The following is a 23,729-nucleotide window of genomic DNA, read 5'->3' as shown; positions in this document are numbered from 1 at the left end:
GTCCACCCATATTACATGCTCACTACTCTCTTTTTAAATAATTAATTAATTAATTAATTAATTATTTTTTGGCTGCATTGGGCCTTCGTTGCTGCGCACGGGCTTTCTCTAGTTGTGGTGAGCGGGGGTTACTCTTCGTTGCGGTGCGCAGGCTTCTCATTGTGGTGGCTTCTCTTGTTGCGGAGCACGGGCTCTAAGCATGTGGACTTCAGTAGTTGTGGCGCGTGGGCTCAGTAGTTGTGGCGCACGGGCTTAGTTGCTCCGCGGCATGTGGGATCTTCCTAGACCGGGGTTCGAACTCTTGTCCCCTGCATTGACAGGCAGATCCTTAACCGCTGCGCCACCAGGGAAGCCCACACTACTCTTTTTTTTTTTTTTTTTTTTTAAATTAAACTTAGGTGGCAGAGTAATGCTTAAGTGCTTACTTAAAATAACTTACTTTATAAAAGTATAAGTGGCTTGTAATAGATCATTATTTATCAATAATTCCTGACGTAGGATTTGACTATGCAACTAGCAGCAGTGACTAAATTCATGTTGTGTGCTAAGCCTACTAGAGCTGTTATATAAATGACTTTTTTTCTCATAATGGTTTTACTATTGTAATACCCATTTTAAAGATGAGGAACCAGTGTTTAGAGTTGTAAACTAATTATCCCAAATATCAGATGATTAGTGATGAGAAAGAGTCCAGCTGGGAATTAAAGCAAGATTAAGTCCTTATCCTCTCTTCGTAACCATTATGCTGCATGGCACTGCTGGAGAAATTGTGGGACTTTTTACCTGTTACTAGCACAGCATACCCAGAGATCCTTCATAGCAGTATAAATGGATGTTTGTATTTTTGCTTTAATCACTTGGTCAGCAAATACATATCTGATCAACTACTGTGTGCCAACATTTGCAATTAGGCACAGCTTATTAAATGTTAGAGATACAAAGATGTTTTAGTTACATTCCCTGCCCTTTCTCCAGGAAGGATAAAGGAATTATTTGTGCTGTTCTTTTGATTGGACTCTTTTTTGATGCCCACTGGATTTCTTATGGATCTTGATTATTAAGAGAACTCCATAGGTAACCTGCTGGTTAGTGGTTCCCTGCAGTATTAGGTAGAGCCCCTGAATTCCCAGCGGACTATTGTCTCAACTGTGCTTGCGATGGGGAAAGTGTTTACACAGCAAAGGAGACTCCTGAAAGCTAATGAAAGGGTACCTGTGTACTGAATCAGAATTTACTTTAAACTTCTAGGTACAACTGCATCCTGTTTCTTATGTTTAAGTTAAGCTGGTTAGGAACTTTACAGAAGAACAGCAGACGTGAGATAAAAGTTCCTTTAGTGACTTTTTCTAGCAACCTGCATGTTTCCAGCCAAGAGAAATGGTAAAAATCTTATGACAGGCAGGGTTGTAGAAGTTCTTCCTTTAGTCTAATTTCTTTTAACATCTGATTTCTATGGTTAAACTTTCTCAGTAAATGTGACAGATTTCTTTGTCAGACTCAGCAAACTGTCAGCTATTTTGTTAAGTTTTATAGTTATAAATGTCTTGTAATTTTTACTTGCATAGGTCTGTTTTTCAATTTTAGAACACATCCCTGGTGGGAAAATAGATGGATATTACTATTATATATGCATTCTGGCCAGCATTGTCCAGGCTCATTTTAGGATTTTCCTGGGCATGTCTAGAATATCCCCTAAGGAGTCAGAATTTAAAGGCAGGATTTGCTATGCCTCCTAACTCTTAGTTTCTACTGGGTACAGAAATAATTATTACTTTTTTATTCATGTTGTTAATAGTTTCCGAGTGATTATTACATGATCAATCAGGTACAGATTTGTTCAATATGTAATAGGAAAGACAAGTATTATACTATTCATCTATCTATATAAATTCAACTAAATGTCCTTGGTAAAAAGAATAAGGGGAAAAGGGTTGTGGGGAGAACACTTCAACCATGGTGGGTGATTTCTGTTCACTGAGAATGAGCGAATAGCCTTGAGTAATGTGAGGAGGGGAACATGAATCTGGTTTTCCCTACATTAGTCTCCATTCCTGTTTGTGCTTTAGTCTGACTCTTTGGCCCCTAAATGCATGCCATTTATTTCACCTGAAGAACTAGCTATCTTTTTCCAGTGCTGGAGAAAAATCTTAATGTTTTGGATTAGATGTAATTTCCAACGTAGTACTCTGAAAAATTCCATTTGACACAGTTATTTAGATACCAATTTTAATTTTATTGAGATCAATCAGCAATTTTGCATAGCAGTGTTTGCTTGGAGTTTATACCTCTTGACTGTTTTGACTCAAAATCAGATGACATCTTTTTCATTACATAAAAGATTTGGACAAATAACATATTTTTGGCTATTTAGTATTAGTAGTTGTCCATTTTTGAAAAAAATTATTGTGTTTATTAAGAATTTGGCATTTTCCTTTGAAGTTAATATAAGATTTATGAACCAGTTTTGCTTTTCGTTGAACTCACAAAGCAGGAATTAGGTGATTGCAAATTAGCAATCTCAGAATGACCACAAGTGTCAGTGTTTGCCTGCCTTACTCTTTCCTTCAGTTTTCACAAGCTTGTGCTGCAGTTTCTCATATTGTTTAAGAATTTCTTTAGACTTGAAAGCAGAGCTAAATTTAAAAGTCTCTTTCAAAACTAACTGTAGACACCTTTATCTGGTTTAATTCATACAAACTGTTAATGATCCTAAGGGAAAATGTAAGCATCTAAAATCAGCAGTAATTTGGCAAGTACTTTGATAGTAAAGGCAGGGACTTCCCTGGTGGTTCAGTGGTTAAGAATCCGCCTGCCAATGCAGGGGACTTGGGTTCAAGCCCTGGTCTGGGAAGATCCCACATGCTGTGGAGCAACTAAGCCCGTGCGCCACAGCTACTGAGCCTGCGCTCTAGAGCCCGCGAGCCACAACTACTGAGCCCACGTGCCACAACTACTGAAGCCCACGCGCCTAGAGCCCGTGCTCTGCAACAAGAGAAGCCACGGCAATGAGAAGCCCGTGCACCGCAACGAAGAGCAGCCCCTGCTCGCCGCAACTAGAGGAAGCCCGCGTGCAGCAACGAAGACCCAATGCAGCCCCCCAAAAAATTAATTAATTAATTAAAAAAATAGTAAAGGCATACTTCAGAGATATTTGGGGTTCAATTCCAGACCACTGTAATAAGCGAAATGGCAATAAAGTGAGTCACATGAATTTTTTGTTTCCCAGTGCATAGAAAAGTTATGTTTACAGTATACTTTGTGTGATAATAGCATTATGTCTAAAAAAACAATGTACATATCTTAATTAAAAAATGCTAACCATGATCTGACAACATGGGGTTGCCATAAACCTTCAACTTGTAAAAAAATGTATCTGCAAAGTGCAGTAAAACGAGGTATGCCTTTTTGCTTGTATATTCTTTGGTTTCTCGGTAGCATAGCTGTTTCTTTTTAGCACGAATCAACTTGAATCTTTCAGTTGTTATTTGGCACACATGGAATAGTCTTAGAGGTTAGAGCTGGGGTTATCAATGAAGGCAGTACTGGGCTTGATACTACTTTCCTAGGAGGTGTTCTAGAAGTTTACGAGGGAAGGTGTGTTTGGCTGACAAAATAATTGAAGGGCATTTAGTGAGTGTGGCCAGGGAAGGTAGTCTGTAGTGTAGGAGACACTCTTTGAAAACAGCAAGGCCTTCTGAGTGTCTCAGTGTGTGTGTGTGTGTGTGTTTGTGTGAGACCTTCTTTAAATGAATCTAAAACATAATTGTAATACAGAGTATATTGCTAGGATATTGGTTTCCATTAAAAATTTTACATACATAGGTTAACGTTACCTGTGCATTTAATTTTAGATTGTTAGAGGGGTCAGTGTAAAATATTTCTTACATAGAGTCTTGAAGCCTGCTAGGTCTGCACCTTTAAATTATTTCAGGCGGCTTACTCCTGACTCCCTGCTCCCCAGCACATAAGAGTATTTAAAAATATTAACACTAATAATTCATTACAAAGTGTGACAGTTTGTAAATTCAGGTAGATATAATATGTTAGAACTTACAAGTCCACTAAAACTTCACAAAGAAGCATAGTTACCCAAATATAAATTATTAGTATTGAAAAATGCTTCTTATTTAATAGCTTTAGTAGATAAGGAACGAAAGCAAAAGTCAGAAGTAACTAAATAGAATGTTTTCCCCAAAGGGCTTTTTAAAGGTGACCTGGGAACATTGAGTATACTTGATTCTAAATTCATGTACGTAGCTGTCTTCAGAATGATTGTTTATGGTCTGGTTGGCAATAGGGACTTTAGTATAAAGAAACTTTGCAAAGTTTTCAAAACTTTGCAAAAGAGACAGGCAAAGGTTATAGGATTAGGAAGGGGTAAGGGTTGACTTTAGGGTTTGATTTCTTCCCCTCCCTAATTTCTTAGAGGATGCCCAACGGATTCACTTACGTTCAGCAAATACATTAAGCATATACACAAATTACAGGAGCATATGAGATACTGCATCATTAGGTTCCTTTTTTTCAAGGGATTTCTAGACTTGATGGGTACACAAATCATTATAAAGATGGCACAGATAACTAGAAGTAAATGTTATATAGTTATTTACAGTTTTTCCCTTCAGGTACAGATTGTCTTGTACAATTCACTGTGGTCTCACTCAGTTTCACCGCTTTGATACTTTTGATCTTCCCAATTGTAGTTGGTTTTTTTTGTGTGTTTGTTTTTAAATAAATTTATTTTATTTTATTTATGTTTGGCTGCATGGGGTCTTTGTTGCTGTGCGCGGGCTCCCTCTAGTTGTGGCGAGCAGGGGTTATTCTTCGTTGTGGTGCATGGACTTCTTATTGCGGTGGCTTCTCTTGTGGAGCACGGGCTCTAGGTGCGCGGGCTTCGGTAGTTGCGGCATACGGGCTCAGTAGTTGTGGCTCGCGGGCTCTAGAGCGCAGGCTCAGTAGTTGCGGTGCACGGGTTTAGTTGCTCCGAGGCATGTGGGATCTTCCCAGACCAGGGCACGAACTGTGTCCCCCTGCATTGGCAGGCGGATTCTTAACCACTGTGCCACCAGGGAAGCCCTGTAGTTGGTTTTATGTTACATTTTTATCTGTTTAATTTTTATGTATTTCTAATATTTTATCCCCTTTTAATAAATAAAAAGAGGGCTCACAGATAGTACAGTTGCTGAGTTTTAGTGAACTAAAATTAAAAAAATGAAAATTTATATATTTCTGTTTGTACCCTCCATTTTTTTAGTGTCTCCCTGATTACTTATTAATTAACATATTGAGTATGTTTCTTTTTCATAAATATCCTCATAGTAGACTTTGAGTTTTATCTATATTTCCTCTGTAACTTTTCACAGAATTTGTATTTATTAACATCTCTGGAATTTATAATGTTTCACGACATTTCAGTTGCCTGTAGTATGTGTGATTTCAGATAGTTAAGTATGTACAGGTCTGTGTTTTATTTTAGCTTCCTCAGTCAGTTTCTTGAATCATTAAATGGTAAAACATTGAATATTTTCTTTTAAAGCTTACAATATTGTTATTTCTCTTTCTACCTATATTGCCAGTAGCTATAATCTTTGGTTCCCAAAACAACGAAATTAATATAATTCCAAATGTGTAACCTTTGGTAGCGGGAGCTGGGCAGGAGAATATTATTTATTCACACGAAACAAAAGAAGAGCAAATTTATAGGCTATAGAGCAAAATTATAAGCTGTATGGGTTTGAAGAAACTCACATTGAATTATGTCTTCAAACTTAATCAGTTAATTGGACCCTTCGGGTTGTACTGTAATGGCATTGTTCCTAGTGAAAAGGTATTACTTACATTAGAATAATGGAATTTCAGAGCAGAATTGGACCTTTGAGGTCATCTCAAAATCTAGTTTCCTCATTTTACAGGCAAAGTAACTAAGACCCTGAGAGGTTGTGATTTTTCTCGAAGGTCTACTCTTAATGTGCCAGGGCCAAAGCTAGAACCTAGAGCTCAAGACTTGTAAATCAAGCTTTTTTTTTTTTTTTTACACTGATTTATTCTGTCTCTAGTTAACATCAGTGTATTTGTTTTTAGTCCGTGGATCCATAAGCTACACAAATGAGCCTGTGGACCTTCTACCTTACCCGTATCCCTCTGCCACTATAAAAACAATTCTGCCAGTTTTAAGTGAGAATGATAATGCTTTTATTAAAACTCAGTGAGAAAGAATTGTTCATTTGTACCAGAAGGTCTGTGAGCATTATAGACTTTGGTGTTAAAGGAGATCAGTACACATGCTTTGGTTTGTTTCTAATTGCAGTGCTGTGATTAACATTTCATCTACATTCATGTGGATGTAATTTTTTAATCTACAGATAAATAATTTTTAAAAACCTGACATTTTCCCAGTATGAAAGAATACCTCTTTAAAGATTTTGTGTTCTGTCTCACTGTCTTTTCCTCTCTTTTGATCCAAATTTTTATTGCTGTATTAGTTTGGGTTCTCCAGAGAAACAATCAATAGGATAGATCATAAGGAATTGGCACATATGCTTAGGGAGACTGAAAAGTCCCAGGATTTACAGTCGTCAGGCTGGTGACCCAGGAAAGCTGATGGGATAGTATAGCTTCAGTCTGAGCCTGAAGGACTGAGAACCAGGAGGGCCGGTGGTGTAAGCTCCAGTCTGAGGCTAAGGCAGGAGAATACCCATGTCCCAGCTTGACCACTGCCAGGCAGAGTGAATTCTCTTTTATTTTGCCTTTTTGTTCTGTTCAGTGGATTGGATGAGGCCCATCTCCTTTGGGGAGGGCAATCTGCTTTACTCAGTCTGCTGATTAAAATGTTAATCTTATCTAGAAACATCTTCACAGACACATCCAGAATAGTATTATAACCAAATGTCTGGGATATTAATTCCTTATCAAATAAATGATTTGCAAGTATTTCCTCCCATTCTTTGGGTTGACTTCTCACTCTGTTGATAGTGTCCTTTGATGCATAAAAGCTTTTAATTTTGATGAAGTCCAGTTTATCTGTTTTTCTTTTGTTTCCTGTACTTTTTGGTATCATATCCATGAAACTGATGTCAAATCTAATGTCATGAAGCTTTTACTCTGATTTTTTCTATAAGTCTTAAAGTTTCAGCTCTCAAATTTAGGCTTCTGATCCATTTTGAGTTAATTTTTGTATATGATGTAAGATAATGGTCCAACTTCATTCTTTTGCATGTGCATATCCAGTTTTCCCAGCATCATTTGTTGAAAAGACTGTCCTTTCCCCATTGCATGGACTTAGCACCTTTCATGTATGTGAAAGTTTATTTCTGGGCTGTCTTATTCCATTGGTCTATAGGTCTGTCTTTATGCGCTACTACAGTGTTTTGATTACTGTACCTCTGTAGTAAGGTTTGAAATCTGGAAGTTGTAGTCCTCCAACTTTGTTCTTTTTCAAAATTAGTTTGCCTCCTTGGGGTTCCTTGAGATTCTGTATAAATTCTAGGATGAGTTTTTCTTTCTGCAAAAACACCTTTGGGATTTTGACAGGGATTGTGTTGAATCTGTAGATTGCATTGGGTAGTATTGAAATCTTAATATAGTTAATTCTAGCAGTCCATGAACATAGATGTCTTTCCATTTATTTATGGCTTTAATTTCTTTCAGCAACACTTTGTAGTTTGCAGTGTACAAGTTTTTTTGCTTCTTGGTTAAATTTATTCCGGAGTATTTGATTTTTTAAAAGCCATTACAAATGGGATTGTTTCCTTCGTTTCTTTTTTAGATTGCTCGTTGGTAGCGTATAGAAGCGCAGTGGGTTTTTGTGTGTTGATTTGCGCCCTGCAATTTTGCTGAAATAGTTGATTAGTTGTGGTAGGGCGTCTGTTCCCTGCACAACCTCCCCACCCCGGGAATCTTTAGGTTTCTACATATACATCTTGTCATCTGTAAAGAGATAATTTTATCACTTCCTTTCAGATTTTGGATGTCTTTTATTTCTTTTTTTGACTAATGGCTCTGGCTAGAACTTCAGGTACTATGTTGAGTAGAAGTGGGGAAAGTGGACATCTTGTTCCTGATCTTAGGGGAAAAGGTTTCAATCTTTCATCATTGTGTATGGTGTTAACTGTGGATTTTTCATATATATATATAGCTTTTATGATGTTGAGGAAGTTTCCTTCTGTTCCTGGTTTGTTGAGGGTTTTTAATTTTTAAATCATGGAAGAATGTTGACTTTTGTCAAATGCTTTTTCTGCATTAATTGAGATGATCATGAAGTTTTATCATGAGGTTATTTTCCCTTCATTCTGTTGATGTGATTTATTACACTGATTGAGTTCCATATGTTGAGCCATCCTTGTATTCCAAGAATAAATCCCATTTGGTCATGGCATATAATCTTTTCAGTATGCTGCTGAATTTGGTTTGCTAGTTCTTTTCTTATCTTTGTATAGAGAATGTCTCTTTATGGAAAGAAGATGGTTTAACAGTTATTAGTCCCTCTTTATTTTGGGCAGTGAGCTGGACACACAGACATATATACACATACACACTTACAGACAAATACACATATATGCACATTATGAATAATTAAATACATATGTAATTATATTTCTAATTTTTAAACTTCTATTCATTCATTTATTCAGTCACTGGCTTCCTCCATTAGATTGCCAGTCTCATAAGGGCAGGGACCACGTGGCTTCTGTTTATACTGCTGCATTCCCAGTTTCTTGTTTGGTACTTGATGCTCTCGATGAAAGTATGTGGAATGAATAAATAAATTTTGTTTCTCTCAGTAATCTTTTATGATACTTTTACCATCTTCATTTAACAGATTAAAGCAGTTTAACCAGTATAACAGTAGTAAATTAGTAATGCTAAGGCATGAATTTGTTTTAATTAATTACTTAATGTATATTTATTAAGCATATATACCATGCATCAGGCTCTCTATAACAGGCATTGGACATGTGATAGACAGTCCCTGACCTCGAGTAATTGATGGTCTGGTTGGAAGAAGTAGACAAGTAATTATATAGCATAATGAGAAATTTGATAGAGGTATCAAATCTATATATTTAACAGGCATACCTCGTTTTATTGTACTACATGCTTTGCAGGTTTTGCATTATTTTTTTAAATAAATTGAAGGTTGTGGCAACCCTGTCTTGTCAGAGGATGGCTAGCATTTTTAAACAATAAAGTTTTTTTTAATTAAGGCATGTACATTTTTTAAAGTCATAATGCTATTGCACACTTAATAGACTATAGTATAGGGTCAACATAACTTTTATATGCACTGGGAAACCAAAAAAATTTGTGTGACTCACTTTATTGTGATATTAGTTTACTGGAGTAGTATGGAACCAAACCTGCAGTATCTCTGAGGTATGCCTGTATAGGTATACTATACTATATTTTAGAAATGTGTCAGCTCTTTTCTGTACTGGCAAACATTGTATACATATGCCCCCAGGTTATGACAAGTCTACTTAAAATTTGTGTTGAAGTGTTTTGTTCCTGAAACCTTTAGTGCTTTTCAGCCTCATTGTGATTTGCTCAGAGTTGCGGTTTCCTTTTTGTACATAGTTTTTCCACAGTACTTGAAGACTCACTCAGTGAACTTAAAAATTCAGTTGCTGAAAGAAAAAAATCCTGATACTTGGGAATTCTGAATATCAAATCCAGATTTGATGGGACTTAGTTACTTTTTAAAAAGAAAAAACATGCAACTGTAAATTAGTATTTGTTTACTTTTTAAAACATATTACTTTTCCTCTCATAAATACAGTAGTCAGAGAGGTAGATTATAAACTCCTAGAATCTGCATATATATTCTGTATGTTTTCCTCATTAAGCAATTTCAGTATTTCATTAAATTTCATATAAATAGCATTTTTCAAAATTAAATATAGTATATTTTGCATACTGATACTTGTTACAAATATTCTTTCTTATGATATTTTATATTACGGTTTTATTTTCTACTTGTTTAAGCAGCAAATACCACTATTCTGTCTCCCAATACCAGAAGATTTTAGGTTATCTCATTTGCTAAAAGAAGGCAAGGAAGGACTGTAAACAGTTTACTTTGTCTTGTTACGTTTTGCAAATATGATTCTATCACTATTTCCCCCATCCCTTTTTATCAGTTACTTCTTTTCCAGAATGCCTCAAGTTTTAGTGAAATTGTAATGATTCTGACTTTTTAAGAGAAAGCAGGTTTTCCTCTCCAGTTAGCACAACTTGTCAGCTCTTCTAGTTGTTTTTGTGCTGATACTTTTCTTTTCCCAGCTGAGTAGTATTTTCCCCCCAATCCAAATATCTTTAAAAATACAGAACTGTTGGTGTACTCCACATTACTGCCAATTATTATTTCTGTTTTTTAATATATGCCAGATATACCACTATGTAGCCTTTGAAAAACTATTTCATCTCTGTCTCTTCATCTTTAGAGTAAAGGGTGCTGGGATTGGATTATATGGTTTCTGAGGTCCTTTATGCAATGACTTCTACAAATTTATTTCAAAATAATGCAGGTCAGAGTAGAATGAGCTTTTAGCTCCTAGTATTGGCTAGGGCGTCCTAGAAATGGCCATGAACTAATGACGTGATTAGCGAAGGTCTCCCGGTTTTCATTCCAGGAGCCCACAGCCTACTGAAGTGTCATAGCTGTGTATGTTCGTGTGCGTTTGAGCTTATTTGTTGTGTTTACTTCAGAATTAAGCAAAGTTATACTATAGTGACTTTTGGAAACTCAGAATTTTCAGTGAATCTGAGAAGACAAAATTAGATAACACTCTTCTGGTTGCAATTAACAGATTCTGCTCAACTAGTTAAGACAAAAATTGTGTGGGGTGCATGGAATGAGATGAGGGATTTTAACGGCTCTTAGAATCAAGAAGCGTTAGCAGGAGAATAGGTCTTACAGGCCATTAGAACTAGATAGATATTATGACTGTTTTCTTGCATGCTGGTAGTGTTGCAGGAAGGGGGACCCCTTCCAGGGCCCGAGAGTGGTCTCTTGTCTAACACTCGGAAGTGAATTGTCTGAGGAGACACGCGTGCTGACAAAGCAAGAGACTTTATTGGGAAGGGGCGTCCTGGCGGAGAGCAGGAGGGTAAGGGAACCCAGGAGGACTGCTCTGCCACGTGGCTCGCAGTCTCAGGTTTTATGGTGATGGGGTTAGTTTCCGGGTTGTCTCTGGCCCATCCTTCTGACTCAGGGTCCTTTCTGGTGGCGCGCGGAACCGCTCAGCCAAGATGGATTCCAGTGAGGAGGATTCTGGGAGGTTGGTAGGACATGTGGACTGGCATCTCCTCTGTCCTTTTGACCTTTCCCATATTCTTCCGGTTGGTGGTGGCTTGTTAGTTCCGTGTTCCTTACAGGATCTTCTGTCGTAAAATAACTCATGCAGATTGTTACTGTCCTTGCCTGGCCAGGGCGGTTTCAGTCACTGTTTTCCCTAACAGTAACTTCATTATGTCCTTCTGCAGATGGGTTTTCTCCATGAGTCAAGAGACATGGTTATCTGTCATTTTAGACTTAACCTCCTTATAGCCTTGTGACTGGCGAGCTCCAGTTTATAAAACACATATCAAAGAAGAACTCTCAATAGACCTAGCCCAGGACATATGTCTTGCCCAGTGGCCAGGAACCAGGGGCTTATTGCCAAAAGGAATGATTTGGAATGGGAAAGGGTCATCAAGCAAAGATTGCTTACTTGGTAAACATAAAATGCCCATTATTGATATTTAAAGGGGTCTAGTTTTGTAGACAGAAATACTTAAGGGTAATAATTTGTAATGGAAAAGACTTTTTTTTCGTATTACATATATATGCTTGCCCCTTTGCTGACCCATGCTGTAAGAGCCATACTCTTTGTTCATATAGTGTAGGTATATTTTAGTAGTCAGCTGGATCAGTTTTGGTTTGGATAGTTCTCTTAATATGCACATAGTGCTGTATTCTAGTGATTTTTATCTAAGTCTACTCTATTCAGGTGAAGAGGGCTTTGATTTGGATTCACTAGCCTTATAGTCAAATGCAGACAGAAGGAGGTCTCCATATGTGTGTGCTCATTGTTTTTCCTGTCTCATTTTCTTTATTTTTCTTCCTTCTCTGTGTACTTAAACCATACCCAATGAGTCTGTATTTACATATAAGGATTTAAAAGTAATATGGTTAAAGCTTAATCTTGTTATTTTATTATATAATGTCCAGTTGATTTCTATTTAATGATTATCCCTTGGCTTCTGATTTTTAGAAGTCTAGACTCAGTTCAATATGACACATATTTGTTGAGTGTTCTAGGTACTAGATTTACAAAGATGAGTAAAAGCCGTTGTGTCCCCTAACACGAACTTAGAGAAAAATATAAATCAGAAATTTCAGCACGTTAAATGAAGTTAAATGTTTAATATGCTCTCAACCTTAATAATAACTGACTTTCTTTACATTTAAAATTTTACTTGAATATAATTTACTTGTAGTCTAATGACCATATCATTAGTAAGCTTGACAAATTTTCACAAACTTAACACATCCATGAAACCAGCAACCAGAGTGACTCAGTTTCAACCACAAAATGTATAACTAAATGCATAATAGTGAAAATATTGGGAAAGGATGTTCTGCTGTCTTCAGGTACCTTTTTTCCCCAAAAAGTTTTTGCTTGTTGCCTCTGCTGCTATTATTTTTTGCAGTAAAGAATGGTTTCTTTGGCTTTTTAACTGAATGCCAGGAATCCCACTGAATTCCAAGTGAAATACATTCTCTGTGTTGGTACTAATTTTTATAATCATTAAAAAAATAAAGATGCTTTGGGATAGCTTATCATTCCAAATGATTTTACCATTCCAAATTTTTGAAAAAAATTTAATATGATTAAAATTAACATTGTTTAGCAGGCCTTCCTTAGAAATGTTTCTGTGGTTGTAGTAGTGAGTTTTATTATTATGGATTTATGTAACTTCCGTGATATTTATCAAATTTCCTTCACTTGAATACAACTAGAATAAAATCTCCATGAGTTACTAGTTGTTTTTGAAATTTACACTTGTAGCTTTCTATAAAGAAAAATGTTTTAATGAAGAATTTAGTGTGAATATGATTGAAACTATTGCACTAAATATAGATAACTTTTGAAGTATCTTAAGCATTTCAGAGGCATTTATTCTTGAGTATATAATTGATGTACTTCAATACATAGCATATTTCCTTGTATATATTACATGCTTAGTAATTAGTTGAGATTTGTTATTCAGTTTTTAAGATATTTTCAACCACTCTTAAATGTAACAAATCTCATCTTTATAAATGGATTATTTCCCCTGAATATTTTAAAAGCATTTAATTTGAAATATTTGCATTTTTTTTAATGAACTCAAAGTAACACTTTTCATCTTTCTAATGTGAGATTATGTATCATTTATTCATTTTGAGACTCTTTAAGGGAAGAAAAGATTGACTTGATTTTTAAACTGGTAATGACATTTCTGAGAATATTATAATTGTCAGCAATTAAGCAAATCATTGAATATTTGAAAAATACTACCTACTTACAATAACTACTGAATGGTAACAATTTAAATATATTTCCACTAAAGATTTCTCTTACTACTTCACAACCAATAGCATAAAAGATAAGGGGAGGTTTTTCCTTTTTTTTTTTTTTTTTTTTTTTTTAAAACTCATAGCATGTTCAGTGGAGTGACTGAGAGAGAGACAGAGTTATGGAATTTCTTTGCAGTAATTAAATGAAAGTGTTTATTATGCAAAGGAACGTTAACATACCCATTTTTATTCTTTTAAAGGAGGGTGCCTCAGCCCGTAAGACGCAGACTCCTGCAGCACAACCGGTACCAAGACCAGGTAAAAATATAAAACTTTTTGATTTTTGTTTTTTTCTATAATCATGACAGTGAAAATTTTTGATAATGTATAATGCTTTGAAGGAATTGAAATTTTACTTAAAATACTTCAAAACTAGTATAAGAACATTTACTTGAGTAAATAGGTATAGTTGAAGAGTTAAAGAAAATTTTTAAGAAAATGTTTTTAAGATTTTAGAAGAATGTTTTAAAAAGCTATTTATTATGTACCCATTCCCCCATCAATTCCTTGTTTGAATTCCATGATAGTATGGTGGATGTGATTTTTGTTTTTTCCTACAGAAGCATAGAACCATAATTTTAATAGACTGATAAACAGCTTTGATGTTTAGATTTTCAGATATCTGTGTTATTGAGCATATTAGGTTCTGTAATCATTTTTTAAAATGTGTATGTTAATAAGCAAGGGTAGTATTGAAGTTACTGGGTTGGCCAAAAAGTTTGTTCGGGTTTTTGTAACATCTTATGGAAGAACCTGAACGAACTTTTTGGCAACCCAGTATGTTAGCAATATTTTCTTTTCCTCTTCCTAGTACCTAAAAAGATTGATCTTTATAAATGCATGTAGATATGAATGCTATATTCATTGGGTTTGATTTTAGTGTTCGTTTGTTTTATTTTTGCATTTAGCATAGTATCAGTGCTGTTAAAAGTGGCTATGAAGAAAATGAAAAGAATTGAAAAGGCACAGTCAGGAATTTGACTGGGTGATCTTCCTTTTCAGTTTGTTAGTGTCAGTAGTGCAGATTTGTATATCTTTTTATTCATAGTACATTCGCACATAGGCTAATGCTAAAATTATGTAGATTACAGGTATTCAAATTTCTGGAAGCACTTTAAAAGCATGATGTTAAGAGGTTTATATTGGGATGGTTTTGTAGGCTCTTTCACTGTGTCTTGGATCCATAAACCTGGGTCTTGACATGACTAGTATTTACTTTTTTTTTAAATGACGGGTTTGTTTGAAATCTTTGTTAAATTTGGAGCACATTGGATGTAATTTATTTCAGATGACAGGACCATGGCACTATTTTTCAGTAGAGAAGACCATACCAAAAGGTGTTAATGAGAGTATAAGGAAGAGCAATTAAATTTAATAAATATTATTTGAATGCCTTCCATATACTCAGTGCCAGAAACTAGGAGAAGCTAAAGGAGCTCTTTTCAGGAATGAAGAAAAAAATCAAGGAAATAGGAATGGGCAGACTGAGTTGGACCCAAGGAATACAGCCTGCAAAGTAGAGGAATATTGTGGAGGCAGTTGAATGATAGATACAGAATTATTTGTTTTCCCTTGGAAGGGAGGGATGGCAGGCTGTAGTTGGTCAGTCTAAAGAAGATCACATGAGAAATTCAGAAATGGTATAAAAAGGAAGAAATCACCACCTGAGGATTCTAACTCTGTGCTGTGTGATAAATAACTGTCTCCATTTCACATTTTCTCAAAATCATTTGGCAGACAAAGGAAAGGGGTAGGGGTGGCACTAATACCGAGTAAACCCGGTTGTTCAAATGTGCCATGTAATAAAGCGAAGGGAGCTGGGTTCTACCAGCTAGTTAGTTATGTGATCCTGGGGAAGGTCACATGTGAGGTAAGGAGCTGTGGGTCTTTTCAGCTCCTAATACTCCATCTTTCTTTTTCAGTTGTTCTGCCATGGTGATTAAAATGGTTGAAATTAATCTTATCTAATGTCTCATAACAAATACTCTGACGCCCATCCATGTGAGGTCTCCTCTTCTTTCACTCACTGATTGACTCCCATAGGTCCACAATCCCTACCCACCATGCCAAAAGCAGTGATTATTTTATAAGTTTTTAATGCTCATTTGTCAGTAAGACCTGACTTGAGTGGGCGTTAGCAGTTTGTCATCTTTATTTGTCTCGATCAGTGAATTTTTGTTTTGCAGATTGTTAAATGTATTTGCTTATTGGGTGATGCCCAATTTTGAAGGCATATTGTGCAATATATGGCATGTTCACCTGGATTATCTTTTTAAAATTGAAAAAAAAAAAAAGAAAACCACACAAAACATTTCTGGCAATGTAACATGTTATACATGAGACAGCATATAGATCTATAGTGTTATTTGTTAGGTAGAGTTTGAATTATTTGGAAATAGGGGACTGAACTACCTATTCTTTTTTCCTTCAGTGAAGGAACTCAAGGATGGTGTTCCTTTTTTTTTTTTTTTGGCTGTGCTGCGAGGCATGTGGGATCTTAGTTCCCCGACCAGGGATTGAACCCGCGCCCCCTGTATTGGAAGGTGGATTCTTAACCACTGGACCACCAGGGAAGTCCCATGGTGTTCCATTTTTTGATCATTTTTTCTTATTTATTCTTTCATCAAATATTTATTTAGCACTAATTGTGCCAGGCAAGTCCCTGGGTCAATTTAATATTTTAAAGTGTTTACAATTATTCCCAACTTGTAAACATTCATTTAGGGAATATAACTGACAAGAGGCACATGCTTTCCAGTGAATTAAGAAACACAAGCCTTTGATAAGCTACAGTCCTGGAGCTTAATGTTGTTTCCTTTTATAGCCACCTTAAATCTCTTGCACATGTCCCTGCTCTTGCTGCTGCTTTCTAATGCGTGTACATCACATACTTCACTTCTCCAGCTTTCATTCTTTACTTCTGTTTCATAGGTCTTCTGAAATGGGTAGGTGAGTACCCATAACTCTGTAACTCTAGTTTATCTGCTTACTGCTCATGTGAGATTGAGAGAGAGAGTTAGCCCTGTTCAGTGATCCACTTTATAACCTAGGTGTTGGTTGGATTACCTCATTCCATAGTTTTAAATCTATGTGCTGATGATTTTCAAACTTGTGTCCCTGATTCTTCCTACCTCTGGTATCATCTGTTAACTGTTTAACATTTGGATGTGCCATAGGCATCTTAAAACTGATTAAACCTTAAAACATTTGCTCTTTGATATTTTTCCCAAGATGTCTTACTTCACATTCTTCTGCTTCTTCATGAATAAATGACACCGCTATCAACTCTGTTTCTTAAGTCCAAGACTTAGGAGTTATTCTTTATTTTTCTCATTTGCTTATTCCTCTCATCTAATATGTCAGTGAGTTCTGTCAAATTTACCTTTTCTGTATTCCAGATTTATCTATTCTCTTTATCTCCACTGCCACAACTCAAGTCTAAACCACCAGCATTTCTCTAGACTAGTGCATCTTGAAGTATTGATATTAGTCCATGACCTGTTTAGTTCTGGTCCCTAACAAGATACAGATAGGAATTGAGGGTACAGTACTGGCACAACATCCAGGTGCATGGCCAGTTTTCTACCTGTTCATTGTTACTGTATTTTGTTCAGTTGACCTTGGAAAGTTTACAGAAAAACCTTATGCTTAACCGCACATAATTTGGGTAGCACTGCTATAGAATATTGGTGATAGACCTAACTGAGCTTCCTGCTTTCACGGTTGTCCCCCTTTTGATCCCTTATCTAAATTTATTGTTTTTCCCTTACAGAAGGTGTGATGTGAAAATCAAATTATGTCACTTTCTGGCTTAAAAGTTACAGGGTTTTCCAGTGGCACTTAAATAACAAACTTAACGTTGCCTAGAAAGCCCTACATAAAGTGGCTCCTGCATGTATTTTTAACCTCGTCTCCTGCCACTCTTCCTTTTGTCCCCATGGTCTGTCTGCACATTTGCAGTTCCATAAGCATGACAGTTTCTTCCTGCCTTTGGCATTTGCCCACATTCCTACCTCTTATCAAGACTGTTCTTTCACTTGTTCTTTGCAAGTTGGCTCTTTTTTGTCCTTCAAACCTCAGCTTAAATGCCATTTCCTTTGAGAGGCTTTTTCTAAGCATTTTGTCTAAAGGACACTTTAATATCAGTGTACATTCTCTTTGCTCCTTAATATTATGTATTCAAATTGGTTTATATGTGTTTGTTTGCCTATTTGTTATGGTCTGGTTCCCCTACTTTACTGAAAAGTCTTTGAGGGCAGGGATTATTTCTGTTTTATTTATCATCATAAAAATAAGAACCTAGCAGAGTACCTTGTACATAGGCTCTGAATAAATATTTAAGTAAAGAATATAATTATATTTGAAATCAAGCATAGTAACAGTAGTTGCCTCTTCTCAGCTTGTAAACAATCGGTCATTGCGTTTGCGGAAGGCAGTGGTAGTGGTAGAGGCACAAGAAGCAGTAGCAGTTGACATCAGCGGTGGCCACGAGGTTCAGTGAATGGTCAGTATGCCCAGGGCCCAGGACCTGGACAACTTGCCTTGTTGTTTTTAAGACTCTTAAAACAGAATCAAGATGTAGAAATTGTTGTCTCTGATTTATGGTTGGGGACAACTGAAGCTGAGCAGCATTCATCTTAGCGTGCCGGGGTAATTTGCCTGCGAAGCGGCACAGTGGGGACCGAGTACAGGCTCTTGCTCTCCATCACTCTCCTTGTGGACTCAAATTATTCTGCTCTTTCCTCCCCCACCCTTTAAATCAAGCTTATCCTTAGCATGTTCATCTTCATGTCCCTGTCTTGGTCCTTAATTGTATTTGTTTTTTTACTAAACACCTAAAGTTTATTTTTAATATGTGAGCTTTTATAGTTTGTGTTTTTGCTACATTAAGTCTTCTCAGCCTTGATTTTAGAGAATCTTTTCCTATATGCCAGAGTCCATTGTGGGTTCCCTTAGCAAATCAGTGGTAGTTCAGTTGAAGATTTCTTTGTTCTCCTTAGTCATTCTCCCAGCAGCTCCCGTCTCCAGTTTATCCATCTCTCTGTCCATCCCATCATTCCTGTATCCCGCCAGCAAATTCTAAGTATTTATTGAGATTGTATCATAGTCCAGATGACACTATCTAGCTGTATCTGTGTATACATGTCAGATGTATCCATGAGTACTATTTCTAAAAATAATTTAAGAAAGTTTTAGTATTTTTTTCTCAGGAAGAAGAAAGATGAGCACACTATAATAAATATGTGTGTGAACTTGTATTTGTATATATCTTTTTCTGCTTTCTGTGGCTAGAAGAATCATACTTCTGGACTACATAATATTTTCTCACAATGAAATAGCTATATAAAGGAGTACAAAGTATTAGTTAAAATTTAGCATTTTACTGCTTTTAAAATGGAACATATTCCAAAGATGTGTGTGCTTTCCTTTAAAAGTGGTATCTCTAAGAACTAATGTTGAATTAGAATGTTAAATTGTTGAATTTTTATTTTTTGTGATTTAAAAAAATTAATTGTAGCACAGCACATGGCATGTAGAAGGCAGTCAATAAAAATTTATTGTATGAATAAATACTGAAAATTGAACATACAGCACTTTTTATCGTAAAATATGTTAATCTTGAACTAGGCTGATATTGCCATTATTATGCCAACAAATATTTTTGTGTATTATAAAGTCCATTGTATATACAAATAATGAAAAGATACAAATATTCATGTTTTTATAACATGTATTCAAAGTTATTGATAATATGGACAATTCCAGAATAAAGACCTTTACATGACTCATTGCCTGTAATGTTTTCTTCTGCTAATAAAAACCCAAAAAATTTTAAAAAGAGAGAAAAAGGTAAATATTTTAGCTCTTAGTCCCCAGTAATGTCTTTGTTTTTCCTCCACAGTGGTTAAGTACATTTCCCTCTCCCAGCCCTTTCCCCAGAGTTAGATGCTCTTGTAGTACTCTGTTTTTGCATTTATTACAGTGTAATCAGTTAATTCAGAAGTTATTTATTTGCTTCCTTTTCTACATCCAAGCATCCATGAATGTAGATACTCAGTGCCTACCAATGCCCATATATCCCCTTTCCTTGTGACCACTGATTGTTGACGTGCTAAGGCACTGTAGTTTTGTAAAGCAGAGAAATAATATTATTTAAGAAGATTGCAATGCATTTAAAAATTCTACAACTAGTCATATGTAAATACAAATATTTTAGGCCTTATTTACTTTGTCGGTTTGAAAATAAGAATGTGATTTTCATAACAATATTTTGGATTTTTTTCTTTCTTACAGTTTCTCAAGCCAGACCTCCCCCAAATCAGAAGAAAGGTAAGGTTGTGCCTGTGACTCTAAACTTACTTTAAAAAAGTAAACGTGAGTAAGCTAGCTTACAAAATCAGGGCTGATTGCATGCTTGTGCAGTTATACCAAATGTTTGTGTTTGGTGTCTGTTCTGAGTAGTCAGTGCTCAAGTCATCCTGATCATTAAATATTCTGAGTATGACTGCTGACTAAAATATTTTTTAGCTCAAAAGAGTTAAAATTACAAATTTACAAACTTTTAACTTATAATTAGGAAAGTAACTATAATTCCTTTTAATAACATATTTGCTCCTTTAAAATTTTGTCCTTATAGGATCTCGAACACCCATTATCATAATTCCTGCAGCTACCACCTCTTTAATAACCATGCTTAATGCAAAAGACCTTCTACAGGACCTGAAGTAAGTAATTGGTTAAACTGTTCTTTTCATAGGACATGGAACTATTGTTGAGAATTAGTAGTTACTAATGCAATATTTATTTCGAGAAAGCAAAAATTCAGTTTCAGTGCTATAGGCTTTACAGATAGTCTCAAATATAATTTTCAAAACAGTATATTCTTTTATATCTGAATCCTGTGGGGAAAATTATAGAAACTCTGACTAAAGTTTTAACAAAGAGGGAACTATTGTATTAATTTTTAATGTGAATTATTTTGCTCCAGCTGAAGAGCTTGAAGAGGTTCTAAAACAAATTCAGGTTGTCTTCTCCCCACTTCCGAATTCTGGTTAAAGAACCAAAAAAGTAATATGAACTTTAAATAATTAGATGTATATACCTCCTAGAGGGAGGAGGAGGGACCATACTTTTTTAACCTAGACATCAGTAAAAGATAGTTGAGGAAGTGAAGAGGAAATCTATATCCTGTGTTAAAATTTCCAGATGCTTAACTTTCTCAGTAAAATAACGATGACGATTCTTAAAAAAGAAACAAAACAACCTCACCTCCAAAAAGAAAATCATGCTGCTTCTAAATAACTTATGACTAATTAAAAATGAGTAGCAAAATAAGTTGTAATACTTGATGATTCCAGGTTTTACCAAATGCAGAATTGAATTTTGAGTGCCTATGACTTAAATAGCTGTATAAAAACCTACATAACTGGCACATACAAGTGTATTCGTATAGTATTTTTTCTTTAGTACTTTTGAGTGAAATTTTCAGTGAACCTTTTCCTAATAACAGTGTGGAAAGAAGGAATTTTTAGGCTTTATATTTTTATATTTTATTAGGCTTTTTTTGTGAAGTTTAGTATTCCGACAGTGTTGTGGATTACTCAGATAATCTACAGTCTGCAGTTCCTCACGTAATCTACAGTTGGATGAATATGAAATATAATTATTTTGGCCCATCTCTTGAAATAGATCTGATAATAATATAAAATATTATTTTATAATAAAGGTAGTAAGTAGTGCATGGAAATCACAAACTAAATTTTAGCATCTTTCTCCTTAGCCTTACTACAGAGAAGCCAAACAATTTAACAAGACTACCTTCTTTGGATAGATCATGCCTAATTTTTCTTCTCAGTTTAAAACACTCCCTTCATTGTTTAACACCTCATTGCAGCTGACATCTCCCCTGCAGCTTGAGTCAGCTGGAGGCTTTGCTGTGTAATTAATGCATAATTGAAACCTCCTCCACACAATTATTGTACTGGCTGTAACCCATAGCTCATGTTGGCATAGATTCTGTTTGGTTTCATGTAAAATTGAGGATTCTTCAGTTTTCTAGCCCTTCAATTAAGTAAATGAAACGAAACAAAATAAAACCTGCCTTCACCTTTAACATTTTAAATAACAAAATTAAGGTTGTATCATGGAAGTATGAGAAAGCACATTTTACATTTATAAACATGATCTTGAGAGAAGTTTCACTGGGACCATAAGTTTATTTAAAATAAACTGATTGGATGGCACTTGTGACTCTGGCCACGATGGTCCTCTCACAGGGCAGAGTTCCCAAGAGGAGAGATTGCACGGAGAGAGTGCTCCAGAGATAGGCAGAGGGTTCCCCTTGCATTAGTCAAATACTGTTCAGCACATGCACGTGAGGAAACCACTTAAGGCCTGGGGAAGAGCAGGCAGAAGAGTTACTGGAGCTTACACTGGACCATAAATAGTTCATGTTCCCTGCTGCCACATGCAGTGCAGAATGATTCAGCCACTCTGGAAAACCATAGAGGAGTTAATTTTTTTCTCATTACATTGAAGGTATTATTGCACTACCTTCTAGCTTCCTTTGTTGATGATGAGAGGTCAGCTGCGGTAATCAGTCCTTTGAAGGAAATCTGCTTTATCTTGTTATTTTAAAGATCATTTTAAATTTGTTTATCTGCTGTACCTAGGTGTAGATTTCTTATATATCCCACCTTGGGATTCAGAATTGAATCTGTGGATTTGTGTTTTTCATCAGTTTGGGAAGTCTTGGCTCTTATCTCTTTAGATATTACCTGTGTGTTCCCCCTTTATCTCCCCTTTTTTCTTTCTTCTTTCTGGGATTTAAATGAGACATACTTTAGACTTTCTCATTTCATCATCCATGTCTCTTAAACAGTTCTACTTTCCATCTGTTTCTCTGTCACCTGCATTCTTGATCATTTCTGTAGATATAACTTGTAGTTGTGTTTCTTTGGCCGTCCCCTAGTCTATTCATTCCATTTTAAAATTCAGATATCTTATTTTTTCTATTTTAGTGGTTCTGTTTAGTTCTTTTTCAAATCTTTGGTCTCTCTCTCTTTTTTTTAAATAATTTCTTTTTCCCTGTACGTATTTGTAGGCTTGTTTTACAGGTTTGGTCTTTGATAGCTGCATCACTGGAAGTACTTACTAATCATTTTCTTTTGATTATTGTTTCATTCATTATACCTCATTTCCTTGTGTGTTTAGTTTTTTTTTTTTACTATTCATTTAATGGTTTTCATTTAGTAATTTCTGTTCATTTTCCTTGGAATTTTTTTCTTGTGGAAATTCTTTGAGTTCCAGAATGAAGATTTGTGTTTGTGTCTGCTAAGCACCTGGGAGCATAGCCAATCTAACATTGCTTTAAGTTAAATTCTCAGTTTGAGGTTTAACATCCAGAAATTATTGTTAATTCTACCCCCCCTCCAATTTCAACTTCTTTTATTTAGGAGAAAGGAACTCTATATATATATATTTTTTTTTTTCTTTTAAAGATTTTTTTTTTTTTGATGTGGACCATTTTTAAAGTCTTTATTGAATTTGTTACAGTATTGCTTCTGTTTTATGTTTTGATTTTTTGGCCCTGAGACATGTGGGATCTTAGCTCTCCAACCAGGGATCAAACCCACAACCCCTGCATTGGAAGGTGAAGTCTTAGCCACCACTGGACCACCAGGGAATTCCCGAAAACTGTATTTTTAATCTGTGAACTATCCATAAAATTGTTCTGTTTTTCAAAATAACGTAAACTTAAAATCTGGAACTTGCCTCAGTATATCAACTCATTTGCATTTTATACTAAGAAAATTATTTTACTAGAACTGTTCTTGTTTAAACAGTAATGACTTTAATCATATCACCCATACTCCTTCACACTCATAGAATGCAAAGTGGAATAAATAAATTGCAAATATTGGATGAGTCAGTGGATATCAAAATATTTCTCCAAATCACAAATATCCATCCAATCAGTTGTGCATCATTTCTGGTTGTATTCATTAGAGCACTTTTTGTTGTAAGTATTAAAAACCAACTCAAAGTAGCCTTATCAAAAAATAATTTATTAGCTCAATATAACTAGTCCTAGCTTCTGACACAGCTGGACTCAGTGCTAAATGAAGTG

General features: G+C 35.5%; 1 protein-coding gene across 1 annotated transcript in view; it reads left to right on the top strand.

Moving 5' to 3' along the window:
* Positions 1 to 23,729, top strand: part of CDC73 (cell division cycle 73) — an 88,984-nt gene that overhangs the window by 50,669 nt on the left and 14,586 nt on the right. Inside the window, exons 11-13 of the mRNA XM_061185289.1 lie at positions 13,801 to 13,858; positions 19,895 to 19,930; positions 20,238 to 20,325. Of these exons, the coding sequence (XP_061041272.1) occupies positions 13,801 to 13,858; positions 19,895 to 19,930; positions 20,238 to 20,325 (182 nt within the window). The remainder of the gene's footprint in view (positions 1 to 13,800; positions 13,859 to 19,894; positions 19,931 to 20,237; positions 20,326 to 23,729) is intronic.

The sequence above is a fragment of the Eubalaena glacialis genome, chromosome 3 (assembly GCF_028564815.1).
Source record: "Eubalaena glacialis isolate mEubGla1 chromosome 3, mEubGla1.1.hap2.+ XY, whole genome shotgun sequence".
Lineage (NCBI taxonomy): Eukaryota > Metazoa > Chordata > Mammalia > Artiodactyla > Balaenidae > Eubalaena > Eubalaena glacialis.
This window is presented reverse-complemented; position numbering and strand designations above follow the sequence as displayed.